Raw genomic sequence first — 20,110 nt, 5'->3', positions numbered from 1 at the left:
GATTTTGAGTGTTTGAATACATCTTGAAAATGTAGATTAGTTTGCTATTGCTTGTGGACAGTGATCTTTCTCTGGTAAAATGGGTCATCTTAACGCATTGAATCTGAGATGTATAGAAATGGGTATTTTCGATTACCATCCAATTTATCATCCCATATATGCTAAACATCACCACTGGCACATGTGGCTCAGCTAACTACAGTTGTTTGACACAGGGGTGCTGTTGGTGTCATTTTATAGATACATGGAGTGGTAGGGTTGCCCTAAGATGGGGGTTCGGAACCACACCAGGGTTGTGATTAGCATCCATAGTATATAAACATTTTGTAACATACAATAGATTTTATTGCATGAATGATCATTTGTATTTATTCAAATGTTATATAGTGTTTTTGAGAAAGTAAACCCCACCCCCGAAGCTTTAAAAATATTTTTCCCTTGGGTGGTGCCAAAACTTTTGCACAAGTCCATAATTTACTTATTTAACATAACAAATTATGGTACATTTAGTGGTAATTCTGGTCAATGTATTATAGTTGCATACAAAACAATTATTTACACCATTCCTGTACATTTGCAAACATCTTAACTGATTCTGAAGAAATCATTAGTGATGATGCTTACTTACTGAATTTAAGCAATTTAAGTTTTTGTTGCAAGCCATAGGAATTCCAAGACTAATTTTTGCATAATTATCACGGTGCTGCGTAAAAGCCATGTCTACAGCCTACTTATAAACTGCACCTGACACTCAAGGCAGGTTTACTTCCCAGATATTCCTTGGAAGTAGTCACAAAATATAATCATACACCATTTTGCTCTTTTAGTTGGCTTCTATAGTCTATTTTCAACTTTTACCTTAATTTAAAAATCTATACACAGATCTATATTAATTGTCAGCCAGCCTGCTTTTTTTTTTCTTTAGGATTTGGTGGAAAAATAAATTTGTTGATTATATTACTCTTTTAAAATGAATGCCACAAGTGTCAGAGTTGGAAAAGTTGCAGACACCAAATCAAAGCACTATTAAAATGCCCAAAATGTGCCTGTTGCATCAGCTTTTGCATGAGCTTCAGCAGTGGTGTGGATTGAGATTAGACCACATGCTTTCTAAAACAGTTCATTACTTCTGGGAGACACTAAACTCAAACACATGCAACACATCAGAGAGAGCAAACATTACAAGTGAGAATGGCCAAATACAAAACCATGTCAATTACAAATGGTTACTAAAAGGCAGGCTGTTAAGTCATGTGGAAACACTATTGTGCTCCATTCACTTTTTATTTATTTATTTATTTTTAAAACTTTGGTGGTGATACAGAAAAGAAGCTAAAATATCAGAATCCTTTTCAAAAGAAAGTGTAGGGAGCTTTAAATGAAGAATCAGACTGCAAAGGTTTGATGGCTCATACTCAATTCACAAAGTGATATGTTAGCCTTCCCTACAGTCCTGAGGCAGGTGTCTTTTTTGTTTTTCTTAAAAATACTGCATGAGTAAACATTTTGGTGCTTCCACTATACGAGTAGTAAATCACTACAAATGTTTTATACAACCATTCTGAAATATAACTATGAAAAGGGCTGTAAGCATTTAAACAAATCAGTGGTATGAATGCATTATGAGAGGTACAGAAACCTTCTCGATTTTATTAGCATATTGCACTGTGGTTCTCAAACTCCTCAACCCTCACCTTAAAAAAAAAAAAAAAAAAAAAAAGTAGATCCTGTTCAAGACAAAGCAGGTTAGAAAATGACCAATTGACATAATTGAACATTAAATAAGAACTTGCAAAAAAATAAATACAATCCCTTTTTTTTGGAAGATTTAAAATAAGCTAGTTAAAAGCCTGTTTCATAATGGAAGACAGAAAAGCCACACTATCCTCCCAAAATGTCATTTGAGATTCACAACTACTTAAATTCTGTCATTTATCATTGGGCCACATGAGAAGAATATTGTAAAGCCAGCCAAGATGTTTAGATAAGATACTTTATTACAAAGGTAACATTTCAAATTGAATATAAAAATAAATATTTTCTGCCAAATTATAATAACGAAAAAGTATTTAGATTTGGAAGAATCTGAAGAAAATCTTCAGTGTATCAAAGAGAGGTAACCCTTCCACAAAAGCCATTCCTTCTTCGTTTATTAAACAATGACAGCCAGATGATCACAACCCTATGGGCAGATATTAAAAATTACACAGTATCAAAAATAAATTATGACTAGTGTCATCTCTTAAATATGCAAATTATGTGATGTCTAAAAATCTCACTTTGCCATAACACTTAGAGAAAACAAATGTGATTAAAATGACGTGACATTCCAAGTGGTTTTTGTGCCATTGTAAGCACTGTCACCTTCATCTGTGGTTAAACTAACTACACGTTAATCACCATACTTGGAATAAAACAAAAAAAAAATATATATCTTAAGAAAAATAACCCAAACAGCACAGTTACTCACTTGACAACACATTAGCAGACTGAATGATCCTTCTACAAAGAACATCGGAGGATGGGGACACAGCTCACAATGTTCATTGACCCGGCTCTCAAGCTGGCAGCGGATCTCCGCCTTTGTGATGTTTCTGTTCTGAACATAAAAGCCGTGGCCATAAGTAATTCATTAATATAAGGTTTCATATTTTAAAATGTGCACGGGCAGATTTAAAAAGTTAGGCTGGGCCACAAACTATCTCAGTAGAAGAATTTTCAGACAGAAGCCAGGCTCTTGAATTAAAGACAAGGTCTCCCTTGATGAGATTTTTGCTCTACCTTCTTAATTAAAAAGAAGTTCTTGCTGTAAAAGAAAGCTACTATTTAAACTCTTGGTCTTGCTGGCTTTTTCTTCTATTCACTCAATACACAAATCTAATACAGCACATTGAGGAAGCATTCAGACACCTTCGCTTTTCATGTTATGTTGCAGCCCTGTGCTAAAATCATCTAAATTCACCACCCAAGCAGCACTCAATATCCCAGAATGACGATGAGAAAACATTTTTGCAAATTTATTGAAAATAAATGAAACAAATTTAACTGACAAACTGCTGTACACATTCTTACAAGTACTTGCATCTCATGATTAATCAACAGAATGGTAAGAAGCAAATAAAACTTGTGGCTTCAGGTATATATATATATATATATATATATATATATATATATATATATATATATATATATATATATATATATATATATAAAAAAAAAAAAAAAAAAAGCAATCTATATAAGTTAAGATGAACACCAAAAAAATATGTTGGCTTGGCAGCAATAATTGACATTCAATTAAGAAACCTGCTGGAATAAAAGCTTATAATCACTAGGACCATTGATCCATGATATTAAGGTCAACACTTGTTATATAGATTTCGTCTAGTCAAACAAGTCTTTTAAAACAGATAAACTACAGAAATAATTAATATACTGACAGGTCAGGTTGCAAGTAAAGTTACGACAGATCAAGTTGTGACAAGATTTTTTATTTCTGCATTAAATATGGAAAATATATAATTTTTGCAGAGCCTAGGAAACTTGAGTCCGTGACAAGTTGCATTAAATATACTGAAAATGGCACTTACTTGAGTGTTGATATAAGTTCCACATCGACAAGAAATAAACTGACTGGTAATGGTCAAGTGATTCCTAAAGAAAAAACAAATGGTAAACAAGTTAAAAGTGGTTATCAGGTATAAACGATAAAATAAGAATCTTATTTATACATTTTCCACATAGAGCAGTAACAGCTTACTTGTCTGGAGAGTTACACAATTGACAAACATACAACACATCACTACTTGGTAAACAAGATGTTATTAAACCTTGATAAACAAGAACCACATTAAAACAGATAATTTGATTTTACTTGAAAGGAAACAAACCCGATTACCTGGTGTATTCCTTACCCATGTGGTTGAATATTATCTGCTAAATCTATTGGTGCAAGTGCCACCGGACTGCAGGATGGCAGGGATCTTTAATAACATTGTTGGCCTCTCTAAGTATCATTTCTCATACATGCCTTGCATAAAATGGAGCTTTGCACCACTAATACTCTAGAATCGCTACGCTACTTTCTGCAGTGCTTTTCTAATCTAAGGTGAGCACATTAAATACCAGGATGATATGCAGCCAGTAAGAAAGGAATCTGCTGTGCACCTATAGAAGCTGGCAAATGCTGATGGAGACTATTGGACAGCCTTCTTGACAAAATCAAATATACCTGTGCATTGTACACATTCTACATCAGTGTTGGCAACTTCAAGTTGGTGGTGGTCTCTACAGTATCCCACACATCTGATTCATATTTTTTTCAAATTCCATAGGTCCTCAAAAATATTGCATGGATTGAATTGGATTATATTTTCATGGAGCACAAACTAAAGTTTTCAGTTAAATAATAAGTTAATTAATTGTAAGTACAATAGCAAAGATAAAGGTGTTTTATATAATTCATGGATATTATTGCTCTGTGGTACAACTTATTTTTTTGCACTGTAAAGGAATATTTAAAAAAAAAAAAAAATAAAAAAAATAAACACAAAACAAACACACATCCATCTATTCTGACAGAATCAGTACAAAGCATGAATTAAACATTTATGGAACACCAGACAATCACAAAGCAAACACAACGTTTGTGTCACAAAGCCCACATTCACTCGTTTAGACAAATTGAGAGCCACCAATTAACTAACATACACATCACTGGGATGGGATGTAAAAGAAAACTCACTTATAAGAGTGTGCAAATGCCACAGTAACTGGACATGTGCGGAATGAGTGCTAACCACTATGTTAATGTGCTGCTGTCCAGAAACTGGAAAATAAGACTAAAGGCAACATATGGAAGATACACCGCACAAATAAGGAAACGACATAATTAATAAAGATGACGATACGAGGAAGAAAGGCCAGATAATGACAGATTCATGCACAGGTGAAGAAGACTGTAAAAAAAAAAAAAAAAAAAAAAAACTATCAAGAAAGCAATAGTACCTGTACGATTTGGAAAAATAAGCATCAAGAAATAGGTTAAGGGACAGAGAGGTAGTGGGGGGAAAAAAAAATTAAGAAAGAAAACATGACAAATAAAACAAAAATAGAAATGGTATTATCATTTTGGCAGGGTACCTGTCAGTTTTAAACACTTTGGGTCATCATGATCACTGGTTTAATGGCTATTTTCTAGAATTAGCCAGTTATTCCCAAATGTTTTTTCTACACACTCTGTGGTCCCTGAGTCCTTTGGGGCGAGACCAATTTGTGCCACATTAAGAGAAACCACTTTTAACAAGGTGTTCTTTGTTGTCTCTCTGGGCCTCATTCCTTCCATCGCCATCTTGGTACATCATCTAACCATCCTCTACCTTTTGCTCCACATTTACATCTCTGTTCTTTTTAGCTTTACTCCATGTTTCATCTACACTGACCATTCTCACTCCAAAAGTGCATACTAATCCTCACACAGCTTTACTAAACTTTTCTTTTCAATCCTAGTGATGATTTGGGCATGTTATAAGCATCCATTTCTCAAATTTACACCAAACTTTGAACACCTTCACAACAAGTGAGGTATTAAGCAAGTTTATATATTTACCCAATAGGTAGAAGCCTTGCAGAAGATAACTGGGCAGGGGTCCCCAACTCCGGCAGTGGTGGGCTGCAAGTTTTAATTTTAACCCTTTTCTTAATTAGTGAGCAGTTTTTGCTGATAATTAACTTCTTTAGATTTTCATTGACTCTCTTTTTTTATTCGAAAGTAACCACGTCATGTTTAATATTATCATCATCATCATGGTGAAGCCTTAATGTCAATAACAGAACTATAAAGCATCACTATGATTTCCAAGGAAACTACAAAACGGCTTCATGAGTGCCATTTTGCAGCTCAGAGTGCCACAAAATTGTTACATCATTCATTCTCAAACATTGGGAGTGACAGTAGAAGTTTCATAACATCTTCTCATGTCCTACTCTGGGGTAAGAGAAATTGCAACCATAGTGGGACTTTTAGTGCAATTCTGAGAAGCTTGATAAGTACAGGCACAGATTTCTATATAGCACCTGAACTACACTAATGAAGAAGACATGCTTTAAAAAAAAAGTTAAGAATCACTAAATTAAATAAAAAAGCATTACTGTTCCAATAAATGGTATTATGTCCAAATATTTAACTGCTCCACAGGTTCATACACTGAAAACTTGCAAGAGTACTCACTTGCTACACAGTGGACAAATTAGACTGTCATTGGAATCCATTCCTTCCACCATGGCATTTAAACACTGCTCTTCGTAAAATACACTCCGTTCATACTCCTCAATTATAGCTTGCTCTATAAAGCACAAAAAAAAAAATCACACATGTTAACATAAGATTGGGGAAAAAGAACGGTATTTGAGATCTAGAAAATTCACTGTACAATATATAGAAAACAGGATTAGTAAACTGCGGTGGGTTGGCACCCTGCCCAGGATTGGTTCCTGCTTTGTGCCCTGTGTTGGCTGGGACTGGCTCCAGCAGACCCCCCCGTGACCCTGTATTCGGATTCAGCGGGTTGGAAAATGGATGGATGGATGGATTAGTAAAGCAAAACTGGTCAACTGTTTTAGGAATTTTTAAGTTATCGCTAAATTCTAAGGGCTTGTTTATACTTCATGCTCAGAACATGTACACGCACACATCATGGCTACCACGTGTTCATTTGATGCGTCCTCTGAACAGGTTCTCAGAAATTAACGCGGCGCATACGCGAGTTGCAGTACCAGCAAAAAGTGTTTGTGTGGGTAGGGATGTGGGGGGGCGCAGTGTGATAAAAGTCAGAACATGACGTTAGAGTCTCTGTTTGCTATCTACATGTGACAGAGAGCCTCTATGTGGATCCTACGGGATCGATGTGCGCTCTTTGATGTTTAATGAATGGTTCAATGTGGTGAAGCAAAATGCTGACATACAGATGCATTTGTGGTGCTTTTCTATTCAAGCGTCACATATTCCCCGATCGTAATGACACGATACATTTTAAAAGTCTCACATACCATCTTCTGTGCCGTCTTTTATTTCTGGGTCTTCCTCCTCACCTGACAGCAGCAGCAAACAGCAATAGGTCACCACACGGAACACATTAAATGTATGATATTCCAACTCTGCACATTTAGAATCCTTAGATTTATACTTGATATCACTTTCATGATGAAATGCTTTAAAGTATGAATGTTACATTTTACAGATAAATCGTTAATTTCGTTTAAATAATAAATAATGTTAATAATTACATACATGGGGGGGGTGACACAGTGGCAGAGCGGTAGCACTGCTGTCTCGTAGGGAGTCACGTCACTGTTGTTCCTTGCTTGGTGTATACATGTTTTCCTGCTGGGATTCCACAGTGTGCTCCGGTTTCCTTCCAAAGATTTGCAGATTTGGTGACACTAAAATGACGCTAGTGTATGTGAGTGCTTGTATTCACCTTGCGACAAGCTGATGCCCCGTCTAAGGATTGTTTCTGCCTATAGCTTGCTGGAATGGACACATCCCTGGATTGATGGATTTAATCATTAAACATCCTTTACAAAGATAAGGTGTCATCGGAATTTAATGGGTGTTCCATGCAATTCACAACACAGCGAAGCCGAACCTGTTCTCACTGTGATATCATCTTGCACTGCCACCTGCTAGATTCTTCCAGAGTTATGTAAAGTACGCACGCAAGTATAAACAGTAAAACACTTGCATAGCAGGAGCATCCGCTGGAGCATGCGTTGCGTGAAGTATAAACCTGGTCTTTCATTCAAAAACTTTTTTGCCTCCAATTTTTAAAAAGGCTGCCAAACATGCAAATCACATTCGTAGACTAAACTTGATGCTCCTTAACCTTAAAAATGATACTCTGAAGACAAGGACTATAGTTTGCAAATGTAACATTCAATAAACTTGTCTAAACATTTGGAATAAGTGGTATATAAAAATGTATCGAGACAAAACATGGACCATACGTATGCATACTTCAATAGTTTGAGGAGCCTAACAATTTAAAAAAAAATCTGAAGGTAATTTCTCCCTTTTTGGAATAACATTTACAGTTTAACCTCTTATATTTTTGTAGGGTAGACACTCCTGAGGTTCCCAGACATGCAAGTGGAGACGGGATACGAACAATACAATATAGAAAAAATAAAAGCTATTACTGAGATATTTTTTTCTCTTTCACTGCTGTTCCTTAGCTCTGAATACTCAAGCAAATCCCTGAAAGGTCACAGTGGGTACAGGTCTTGTTTGTAGCTGGTCTCTTATTTAAAGCCTAAAGAGTGAATCTTAATATTGAAATTGAAAATTGGAAACAAATTAAAGCTTAGGCTGAAGATTTTAAAGTAAAACAACTCTGACCTTGGGAGATAAGCTCCTTCTGAATTTCTTCCAAAACAGACAACTCATCATCTTCTTTCATTACTGTCAACACCTGGAAATCATAAAGCCAATGACATTTTTCCATTATTACTATTATTATTATTATTACTACCACAGAAACAAAAGTTAGAAAAGTACATGTTCTATGCTTTGACCCTTATACTTATGAACCTTTAATTCTGACATCTATGTCATTTAATATACATTTATTTGGTCTTTAATGTTTTAATGTACATAAATAAAATTCAAATTTAAAAATGGTGTAAGTACTCTTTTTTAAAATATGAATTTTGATAATGAGAAAAAATAACTATAGCCAACACCATGATTAATACCTTCCTTTGGCTCTAAATATCAGGAAGGTTTCAGGTTATTGTGTAGAAGGCTACAAGGTACATAATATTTAAAATGGGTGGAAGGAAAAGGATAAAAGCATCTATAAAGCACACAGAGTGTAATTCAAACCTAAATAATAATGCAATCGCAAAATTCTGCCTTCAACACCAGTTACCTTCACTGTTCCTGCCTATTCATGTATACAAAAGACAGACTGTTTATAGCGTGTCACTTGTCCTGTCTTATATTCTCTGTTGCATATTTATCGTATGGCAGTGGAATCTGACACATACACACAAGACTCTTCCCCAACAACAAGAAGCTTATTCCAAATGTGTCTATTTTTACAACTTTAAAAGAAATTTTTTGACAATATTAACTAGTAATACTAAGATTACCAGAAGAAAAATACTATGGAAAATGTTTTTATGTCTTGCTTGCAATTTACAGAAGAAGACATTAAACAGGGATTACAACAAGCAGCATCCACTCTTCACATAAACAATAGGTGTGCCAGTATGCAAGTCAGCCACATGCCCAACTCTAAGCTAAAAAGTAATACACAACCAGGTTTTCTTTCTTGGCCTACTGTGTACCGGGTACTTGTAATTTTTTTTCCACAAGACAGTACATCACCATTTTCAACCACACAACACAGAAATATCAAAGAGTCACGTTAACCTACTGTATAGATTTTTTTTAAATAGGGAGAAGGATGCTAAGGATAGAGCTGCCAGGGAAGAGAAAAAGAGGAAGTCCTAAGAAAGGGTATATGGATGTGGTGAGAGAGGACATGCAGGTGATGGATGTAACAGAAGAAGAGGCAGGACAGAAAGATATGGAAGAAGATGATCCGCTGTGGCGACCCCTAACGGGAGCAGCCAAAAGAAGAAGTCCAAACATAACATGTAGCAATATACATTCACAAGAGGTATTTTTATGCAACCCTATACAAAATGTACAATTTAAAAGCAAAACAAAAGATAGGGCTTCACATGTCATGCAACAGGTCCTCACACAAATTACTTTGTAGACGTTACACACATGTAAAGATTTCTAAAAATTAAATAAAAAAAAAGCTGTTTACATATTTGCCCACACAACTATTTAAATTCACATATGACTAAATGATATATCTTTAACACTTCAACAGTTTCTGAATATTCAGTTTGAAAAATGTTATGATATAAAAGTACTCACATCTCTGAAGGAATCTTTTTGCCACAGTGAAGGAAGTCTGTTACCATTTGCTTTAAGTTCTGACCATTCCACTTCCATCACTTCCTGTACCATGATCGAGCCAGAGGTCCTGAACGGCATGCTTTCACCCATTTGCCTGTACTTATCCAGGAGCCTTGCTCGGTTGCTCCTCAAACGCTCAACACAGCGCTATAGATAATGTGCGAGACAAAGACTGAGCAAAATTCAAGTTAATAGCATTTACAATTATGACATGTTTAAGAATATGCTTAACAGTTATACATTTTTTAACAAAATAAATGAACATACTAAAAAGTTCTGGGATGTTTCACATATCACCACTATGACTCAAATAAATCAGATGGAAAACCAAACATATAATTTGCTTGCTCAAGACACAAATCAATGTTGAAATATTAATATCTACTGGTTTCTCAATACCTGCACAAATAGCTGAATACAAGCTGAACTAATTTGTATTTGCATTTTAAAATTTAAAACTATTTACTGGCAAGGACTATATAGACTTATATAAACTATGTCCAAATACAGTGAAAAAGTCTATTAAACCTGCAAAACAATTGCCTATATTTACGTGCTCGTAGCAATAGGCAAGAAACACACACTCACACACACACACAAATACTCTGCTCAAGGACATCAGTGAATGCTCCATCCTCGGAGTATCAGTTTTTTTATATTTAAGTTCTGTCACCACAAAAAAAAACAAAAAAAAGACAACTGACCCATAAACTTAAAAAGTAACAAACATTTAATTGAATTATTATGGACAAAAGTTATCAGTACAATTAAAGGGCAGGAATAACAGAGCTAGACTTGTTCAACGAAACACCGTTCATATTATAAATACGTGATATTTCTTCGCAAAATGTTGCAGATGTCGTGCTGAATACCCGACCTCCTCACCCCCATTTCGCGTGTATGAGAGACATCCAAGACAAAAAAAATTGTTTTAGCTTTTGTAAGGTAAATAGGTAAGTGCTATTGATTGATTGATTCTGTCATAATATTAGGAGAACCAATAGGGAAAGTAAGATCACATTTATGTATATTTTGCGTGTTACTGCATTTAGGTTTGGCAATAGTATTCGACTAGTAGTTGCTATTGAATTTTAGAAATGTCGATATCACCCCTGGCGAAATAATCCCAAGAGACTGAAAGGTCAGAATCACTTCAAATTTCATGTGCAGTCACCTACTCACCTGTACACGATGACCCTACAAATTTAATAAGTGTAGCTGCAATACCGTCAATTTTAGAGAGGTGAATTTGGCACCACAACGGCTGGAATTTTAACCTGAGGCATCAGCACAATAACTCAGCATGACCTCCACTATCCACAACGATGTCAATTACAAAAAAAAAACAAAACATTTTATACTGTCATTAGTGAAATGACCGTTTTCTCGCCGAGGACTCTACGTAATATCGTCTTGTCCTGAAATTTTCTGAAACGACTGGAGATGTTTGTGGGTGTAAGCAGTAACAAAACACATGCTAAGCTTTCACCTGATAAGGGGATCAAGCCATAAACAATACAGACATAATGAGTCACTTTAACGTAAAACATTATTGATAGAGTCAAGCAGAAATCATTAATTCTCTTAAGAACAGCATTCCATATCGCCGATAAAGTTACTGCGCAATAAACATGCCACAACTTGCAGTCATATTAACCTAGCCAAAAAATCAAAGTTGCGGCTACTTCGTTATATTTGCGCGAAAATGTTTGAAAAAATATATTTACCTTCCTAAAAGTCTCCTTCCATGGTGGAGTTGTTCCTTTATACAGTGACCGATGCTTTTGGAAGGTATCCATGCCTGAACACTAAAAAGAAAAAGAAAAAGAACACGTCTGTTCCACTTCCACTTCAGGATTTTAAGAGTGGTGTCACGGACGGCAAAGCTTTTACCTTTAGCCGGAAGAGATTCTGCAACACTTGTCACAGTGCATTGTGGGTGTTGTAGGCTTTTATATGTTTTACATAAGCGACGTGTTCTGTTTTTAGATAAGGCGCTTTTACTTTCGATTTAATTGGCCTTTGTGGATTTAATAATAATAACTTTATTTATATAGCACCTTATTATACATTTACATGCAACTCATTGTACTTTCCACATATTAATCAACAAAAACAAAAATATACCACATTTACTTGGATTATCATCATGAATTAATGCTATGATAATTTTTACTAAATGTAAATATACTAAATACAGAATCAACCAGGTATCGTTAGGTAAAATTTAACCACTAAAATGCAAAATAAACCTTCACTCTTATCATAAAAAGGTTCTCTAATTAAAACATGTATATATTAAGGCTGACAGTGAAACAACCAGATCTAATTAATATATATAAAAATAAATATATACAATACATATGTACATTTTACCTAGGCATATGTACATGGCAAACCATTGAGTAGAAACAGTCTGATGTTATTAAAGTTAATGAAAATATACAAAAGCAAATAAAACAGTCCGTAGCAGTTTCAGTTGATTTAGGATGTAAATGAAGTTCTTGATTCCTGAATGTGATTGTTTGACCAGCTGACATGGAGAAGAGGAAAATGAAAAACTCCTATGATGGGCCATGGTCGGAAGACAGAAACAAGCAAATCAAATAGTTAGGTCTGACGGTAATCAGTTTCTGCATCATGAAAGTCAGAATGACCTAGGCCAGCTGGTCGCCCACCCTCCACTGGGCACAGTTGATACAGTTAGCACAGTCGATAATAATAATAATAATAATAAATAATAATAAAGGTTTCTAAGTCCTCCTTGTTTCCTCCAGTACTCACGATGACTGTAGAATGGAGCACTTTGAGCTGGTGCGGGTGGAGCATAGCGCCATTGCACAGGATGGGAGACAAAAATCAAAAAAAGCAGTGGATTAATGCTGGGTACTTATTAATGCATCAAACAGCTACATTTATAATCTGATCCCTGTATTATGATATAATTACTGGAAAGCCAGATTTAAAAAAGGGTTTTCAGAAATTTTTGAAATGTTCAACAGATTTAGCCTGGCGTATATCTATTGGTAAATTACTCCATACTTTAGGTGCATAAGACCAAAAAGCTGCCTCCTCTAGGAATAACGAGCAAACCAGAATTTTCAGATCTAAGACTGGTACATAAGGAGATGTTTTGGGGTTGGTTAAGCAGAAGTATTTTAAAATCAATTCTAAGGACCCTGGCAGCAAATGTAAAAATATTAGTATTGGGGATATATGCTCATATTTTTTCCTTTTGGTTAAAATTCTTGCTGCTGTATTCTGGGCAAGCTGTAACCAATTAACATCCTTTTTAGGTAGTCCTGATAGGAAAGCACTGCAGTAATCTAGTCAAATAAATACAAAAGCATGTATTAATTTTTCGGGATCTTTAAATGTTATAAGAGATTGCACCCTTGCAATGTTCCTTAGATGGAAGAAACCAATCTTTAAACATTAGACATTATTCTGTGCAGCTCTACATCTTTAGAGTCCCTAGATGTTTCTCATTATGTGTGTGTGTTTTAATCATCATTTACTTCTTCTACTGCAGTTATACTAGATTTCCTACCCAATTCAATTCAGGGCAACTCCAAGTTGGTCTCATAATCACTCTCTGAGCAAGTTATTACACTTTGTTATCCATGCAATTATCCAATCAGCAAATCCTGTCACACCAGTGCAATGCATACAAATCCTGCAGATAAAGGTCAGGGGCTTCAGTTAATGTTTACATCAAACACCAGAATGGGGAAAGAATTGCGACCTCAGTGATTTTGACCTTGGCATGATTGTTGGTGCCAGACAGGCTGGTATGAGTATTTCTGTAAATGCTGATCTTCTTGGATCTTCACAAACAACAGTCTAGCGTTTACTCAGAATAGGGCAAAAAACATCCAGTGAGTAGCAGTTCTGTGGACGGAAACATCTTCTTGATAAGGGGTCAGAAGAGAATTGCCTGACAGGTCTGAGCTGACAGAAAGGTTATGGTAACTCAGATATCCACTCTGTACAAGCGTGGTGAGCAGAAAAGCATTTGAGAATGCACAACATGTCAAACTTTGAGGCGGGAAGACTGCAACAGCAGAAGACCACATTGAGTCCCACTCCTGTCAGCCAAGAACAGAAAGCCGAAGCTGCAGTGGGCACTGGTTCAACAAAACTGGACACATGAGTGATGGAAAAATTTAGTCTGGTCCGATGAATCTTGATTTCTTCTGAGTCACACAGAGGGTAAGATCAGAATTTGGCACCAACAGCATAGATCCATGCACCCACCCTGCCTTGTATCAACAGTCCAGGATGTTGGTGGTGAAATGGTGTGGGGAACATTTTCTTGGCATACTTTAGGCCTGTTAATATCAATCAATCATCACTTGAATGCCACAACCTATTTTTGTATTGTTGATGACCATGTACATTCCTTCATGGCTACAATTTACCCATCTTTTAATGGTTACTTCCATCATAATAATGCACAAAATCTGTCAACTCAAACTGGTTTCATGAACATCACAATGAATTTGGTGTTCTTCAGTGGCCTTCCCAGCCTCTAGATCTAAATCCAATATGACACCTTTGGTATGTGGAGATTCACAGCATCAACATGAGCTGACAAATCTGCAAAAATCATGTGATGCAATCCTGTCACCCTGGGATCTCAAAGGAATGTTTCTAACATCTGTTGGAATCCATGTCATGAAGAACTGAGGCTACACTGAGAGCAAAAGAAGGTCCTTCACAGTATTAGTATTATATTATCATAGTATTATAGTGTTCCTAATAATTAGCTCAGTGATGTGTGTGAATGAATGCTAATCGCAATTGAATGGAATTCTGTGCCCATCTGACTAAATGCTTGCAAAATAAATGTTTTTGCCATTGTAAACACATAAAACGTTTTCCAGTTCTCTGAGGTTTAAGTGAGTATGAGTGTTTGAGTGTACCCTGAGTTGGGCTGGGTTATTTTTTGCCTTGTATCCAGTAACGCTACCATAGGTTTCACACCCTGCAACCCTGAATTTTGGGAAATAGCTTAATGGATGGAATTAAACTTAAAGGGACATCTCAAGCAGCACAGAACAAGAAATCTACTTGAAAGAGCATGTACAAATTATTATCATTACAAATCATGGTTTGGGTCCTGCCATGTGTGCAATGATGCTAGCTTAGGTTTTAGCACTACTCCACATTGAAATTAATTAAATGAGTTTAAAAATGAATGGATGAATATCATACAATTTCAAAATGGAAAGTAAAATGAAAAGAGAGTTTTTTTATTCCAAGTCTCCCCGAGACCCTAAACTGGATTATGATGGCTTAAAAATTGATAGTTGTAGGAAAGAATAAATTTACAGCTTTGCTCCACTTCTGAATTTATACCACATATTTCATTATATTTGAAAGAAATGGTGTGAGATCTTGCTACCCACGTTCATCTGTTGGAACAGGTAGATTCTTAAAATGACTTTTACATTTTAGCTAATTAAGATAAAATGATGCTTAAGTCACTTATAAGAATGTTGTACAGGGTATGGACCAGGAGGACTGTAAAGTAATACAATAGTGAACTTTAATTCATTATGACTGTTTAATATTACTATCTCAAAGATAACTTTAAATACACTACTAAATGTGATGTGTAAAATCCATTTCATGACTAATCATTTAGAGACACCAAACAAAATACAGATAGCTATAAACTGTTACAGATAGTTCTAAAACTAAAATATTAGATTACTTGATCATTAAAGATATCTTAAAATCAAGTCCCAGTACAATAAAATACTGCATACATGATTACTAGATTGATTAATAGATATTTTGTATTTAAATAGTAGCAATCTGCTATTGATGTAATAAGAAAAGTCTGCATTCTCTATATACTTTTTCTTTGTGAATCTGTGATGAAATACTTGTGATCTATTTTCAAATAATTTAAAAACAAAAAGTTCATGCTGGAATAACAACACCTCAAAACAAAAAGAACAGCCACAGTTTACAATATACTTTCTACTAAATGGCTGCTGTTTAGGTGAAAAAAGCAGCTCTATGCACAAGGTCAAAGAAAATGTGTAAATATGTAACGCTACTGAAAATGCATTTCTGTCTAAACAATTCAAAATTGGGAGGTGTAAGAGATGCTGGAGGCACTATTTAGATAGATAGATAGATAGATAGATAGATAGATAGATAGATAGATAGATAGATAGATAGATAGATAGATAGATAGATAGATAGATAATCTTTTGGGTGGAAATTAAGCTTTTACAGAGTTCAAAAAAATAAATACTATATATACATAATAATAAATATACACCAGAATTACAAAAAAAGAGAGAAAACTTCTGACTTAGCTAAAGATGAAAAGAGCAGTCACAGTCTCAGTAAGACATTGTAAAGACATTGCTGTAGGTATAAAGTAGGACCTGTAGCATTTCTTTCCAGATTTTTGGTGAATAATTTGATGGCCATGAGTTTATAATGATCATTGATCACTGTTATTTAATACAGTCTCCTAAAAGCTCAATAATGTATGTGTACATATAGGGCAACTGACTAAATTGCAGGTAAAGTATCATCCTCACAGCTCTTGATTTTCAGTTTGATTCGCAGCTTGGATGCCTTCTGAGTTTTATGTGTACACTATCCTGGTTTTTGCTTGCATTTTGTCCCACATTACAAAGTCACTTTGTTAGGGTAGTTGGTAATTCCAACTTGCATGTGTGTGTCTGCAATTAAGCAATGGATAAGATATATTCAGTTAATGGGTAGATGGACTGATAGAGATGAACAAAGTAGTTGAAAAATGTTTTTAATATATGGAAATCCATTTATAAGAATTTAATTTTTTTTATATTATCAGGCAAGACCTAACACTGGATTGTATGTCAGTCCATTACAGGGCAACTTCATACACATACCTTTATTCATACAGGGCCAATTTAGACCTAAACAACTTTTTGAAGTCAGAGAAAATAAGAGTAAACCCACACGTACAATGTATGGTGAGAACATGCAACACCTGAAAGAAAGTTTATTTCATTACCCCCAAACAACAAATAAAAAAAATTAACATTAAAATGTGATGTTATTTTTTAGTTATATGACAAAATTCCAGTTAAATAAGTGTTTCTTTCTAAGAGAAATCCTGCTATGTGAGGATTTCACAAAGATACAAATGAAATCTACACATATAATGAAATATCCCACTCTGGTGACAGATTTCCCATCTTCCATGAAGGAAGAGATGATGAGGAGGCCTTTATGAAACTGCAGAAATAACAACTTTCTGAATAATGAAACAGCAAAGGCAAAAAGGAAATACAGTGGTGTGAAAAACTATTTGCCCCCTTCCTGATTTCTTATTCTTTTGCATGTTTGTCACACAAAATGTTTCTGATCATCAAACACATTTAACCATTAGTCAAATATAACACAAGTAAACACAAAATGCAGTTTGTAAATGGTGGTTTTTATTATTTAGGGAGAAAAAAAAATCCAAACCTACATGGCCCTGTGTGAAAAAGTAATTGCCCCCTGAACCTAATAACTGGTTGGGCCACCCTTAGCAGCAATAACTGCAATCAAGCGTTTGCGATAACTTGCAATGAGTCTTTTACAGCGCTCTGAAGGAATTTTGGCCCACTCATCTTTGCAAAATTGTTGTAATTCAGCTTTATTTGAGGGTTTTCTAGCATGAACCGCCTTTTTAAGGTCATGCCATAGCATCTCAGTTGGATTCAGGTCAGGACATTGACTAGGCCACTCCAAAGTCTTCATTTTGTTTTTCTTCAGCCATTCAGAGGTGGATTTGCTGGTGTGTTTTGGGTCATTGTCCTGTTGCAGCACCCAAGATCGCTTCAGCTTGAGTTGACGAACAGATGGCCGGACATTCTCCTTCAGGATTTTTTGGTAGACAGTAGAATTCATGGTTCCATCTATCACAGCAAGCCTTCCAGGTCCTGAAGCAGCAAAACAACCCCAGACCATCACACTACCACCACCATATTTTACTGTTGGTATGATGTTCTTTTTCTGAAATGCTGTGTTCCTTTTACGCCAGATGTAACGGGACATTTGCCTTCCAAAAAGTTCAACTTTTGACTCATCAGTCCACAAGGTATTTTCCCAAAAGTCTTGGCAATCATTGAGATGTTTCTTAGCAAAAATGAGACGAGCCCTAATGTTCTTTTTGCTTAACAGTGGTTTGCGTCTTGGACATCTGCCATGCAGGCCGTTTTTGCCCAGTCTCTTTCTTATGGTGGAGTCGTGAACACTGACCTTAATTGAGGCAAGTGAGGCCTGCAGTTCTTTAGACGTTGTCCTGGGGTCTTTTGTGACCTCTCGGATGAGTCGTCTCTGCGCTCTTGGGGTAATTTTGGTCGGCCGGCCACTCCTGGGAAGGTTCACCACTGTTCCATGTTTTTGCCATTTGTGGATAATGGCTCTCACTGTGGTTCACTGGAGTCCCAAAGCTTTAGAAATGGCTTTATAACCTTTACCAGACTGATAGATCTCAATTACTTCTGTTCTCATTTGTTCCTGAATTTTTTTGGATCTTGGCATGATGTCTAGCTTTTGAGGTGCTTTTGGTCTACTTCTCTGTGTCAGGCAGCTCCTATTTAAGTGATTTCTTGATTGAAACAGGTGTGGCAGTAATCAGGCCTGGGGGTGGCTACGGAAATTGAACTCAGGTGTGATACACCACAGTTAGGTTATTTTTTAACAAGGGGGCAATTACTTTTTCACACAGGGCCATGTAGGTTTGGATTTTTTTTCTCCCTAAATAATAAACACCATCATTTAAAAACTGCATTTTGTGTTTATTTGTGTTATATTTGACTAATGGTTAAATGTGTTTGATGATCAGAAACATTTTGTGTGACAAACATGCAAAAGAATAAGAAATCAGGAAGGGGGCAAATAGTTTTTCACATGTCAGGTAGTACTTGCATGACCAACTAACATGCAATAAATCACAACTCTCTGGAACATCGATAAATATGAATGTATTAAAATACATAATTTTATGTAAATGAAACACAGAAATCCTTACCTGACATTCTCCTTAGCTCTGTTTCCATACCACTTGTCACCACTTGTTCTATTATAAATAGTAATTTGTTTGGTTTATTTAATTTAAAAAAAAATTATGTAAATCTTCTAACTGATCAACAAAGAAATAAAGTAGAAAATGTACTTATCAGTTTCAATCTTACTTTAGAAATTGCATAAAATATGGATTCATGCCATTTTACCTTGCACTATGCATGCAATGCTTGTTATTTCCAGTTTGGAGTCTGCTCAGTGTTGCCATCTAGTGGCTAAATTCTTATAAAGGCTAAGGTTCCTGGTTCAGTCTCGCGCTGAAGACTCCCCAGTCTCTGGCACTGTTCGACTGAAACATTACATAATACCTCACAAAATCCTTATTTTCAGTTGTAATACTTTTTTGATAGTAAATTGGTCTGCGGCGCTGCCTTAGAGCTCCAGGAGGCTATGTTAGTTTGTGCGACGTTTATATACTCTCCCATGCCCATATACACTTTTCTACAGCTATTCTGAAAGGCATTTATTTTAAAACGAATGGCGACTCTAAATTGTGACTGTTCCATGGGATACACTGGCATCCTGTCCAGGGTTTTTTTTCTGCCTTGATGCTGGCAGAATAGGTGCCACCTTGTGGGTTTGAGATATGTGTAAATAATCAACCCTTTTCTTTTAAATGTTATGTGTTTAAACATCGGGCTATTTAATTTTTCATAAAGAAACACTGTAGTAAAGTAGTGAGACCAAACAGAGTGTCTGAATTAGTATGTATATGTAAAGTGACCTATAAAAATCACTACAGCAAGTGATTTAAGTGGCATATTAATGCTTCTAAAGATCATGTTTGTGCCATGAAATCTGTGATAGTTCAGCGGCAGGTCAATGCTATAGTATTTGGTTGGGCATCAAGAAGGGTGGCCCACGATTCCTCTTGTTGTTGGCACCTGGGCAGACCTGGGTATGTGTAGCCTAGCTAGAAGGCAGGTGGAGAGGCTGGGCAGCGGTCTAATGTTACATAACGCAAAGCTCTTTTTATCTTTAATCTGGGAGGAGAAACAAGAGAAAGTGCTGGTTTAATATTAATCT

General features: G+C 35.7%; 1 protein-coding gene across 2 annotated transcripts; it reads right to left on the bottom strand.

Annotated features, from left to right (window-relative positions):
* Nucleotides 1-1,977: 1,977 nt before the first annotated feature.
* rpain (RPA interacting protein) lies at nt 1,978-11,936 on the bottom strand. Of its 2 annotated transcripts, XM_028807009.1 has the most exons (8): nt 11,888-11,936; nt 11,722-11,802; nt 9,953-10,141; nt 8,396-8,468; nt 6,230-6,344; nt 3,591-3,654; nt 2,471-2,599; nt 1,978-2,182 (listed from the first exon to the last, which is right to left on the bottom strand). In XM_028807009.1, exons 2-8 carry the CDS (start codon nt 11,791-11,793, stop codon nt 2,153-2,155), a joined length of 672 nt encoding a protein of 223 aa, XP_028662842.1. In that variant the 5' UTR covers nt 11,794-11,802; nt 11,888-11,936; the 3' UTR covers nt 1,978-2,152. The 2 variants fall into 2 exon arrangements, with proteins under 2 accessions (XP_028662842.1, XP_051786799.1); XM_051930839.1 differs by lacking the exon at nt 11,888-11,936 and having other exon boundaries at nt 11,722-11,879.
* Nucleotides 11,937-20,110: the final 8,174 nt, after the last annotated feature.

Source organism: Erpetoichthys calabaricus, chromosome 8 (assembly GCF_900747795.2).
Source record: "Erpetoichthys calabaricus chromosome 8, fErpCal1.3, whole genome shotgun sequence".
NCBI lineage: Eukaryota > Metazoa > Chordata > Cladistia > Polypteriformes > Polypteridae > Erpetoichthys > Erpetoichthys calabaricus.
Note: the sequence above shows the minus strand (reverse complement) of the source record. Positions and strands in the feature narration are given on the sequence as shown.

Bases quoted from the DNA above. Each gene is read 5' to 3' on its own strand.
- rpain (XM_028807009.1), bottom strand. From the start codon at position 11,793: ATGGATACCTTCCAAAAGCATCGGTCACTGTATAAAGGAACAACTCCA. The intron at 10,142-11,721 runs GTAAATATATTT...CATTATCTATAG, and splicing joins GGAAGGAGACTTTTAGGAAG to CGCTGTGTTGAGCGTTTGAG. The intron at 2,600-3,590 runs GTAAGTGCCATT...TTTTATGTTCAG, and splicing joins GAACTTATATCAACACTCAA to AACAGAAACATCACAAAGGC.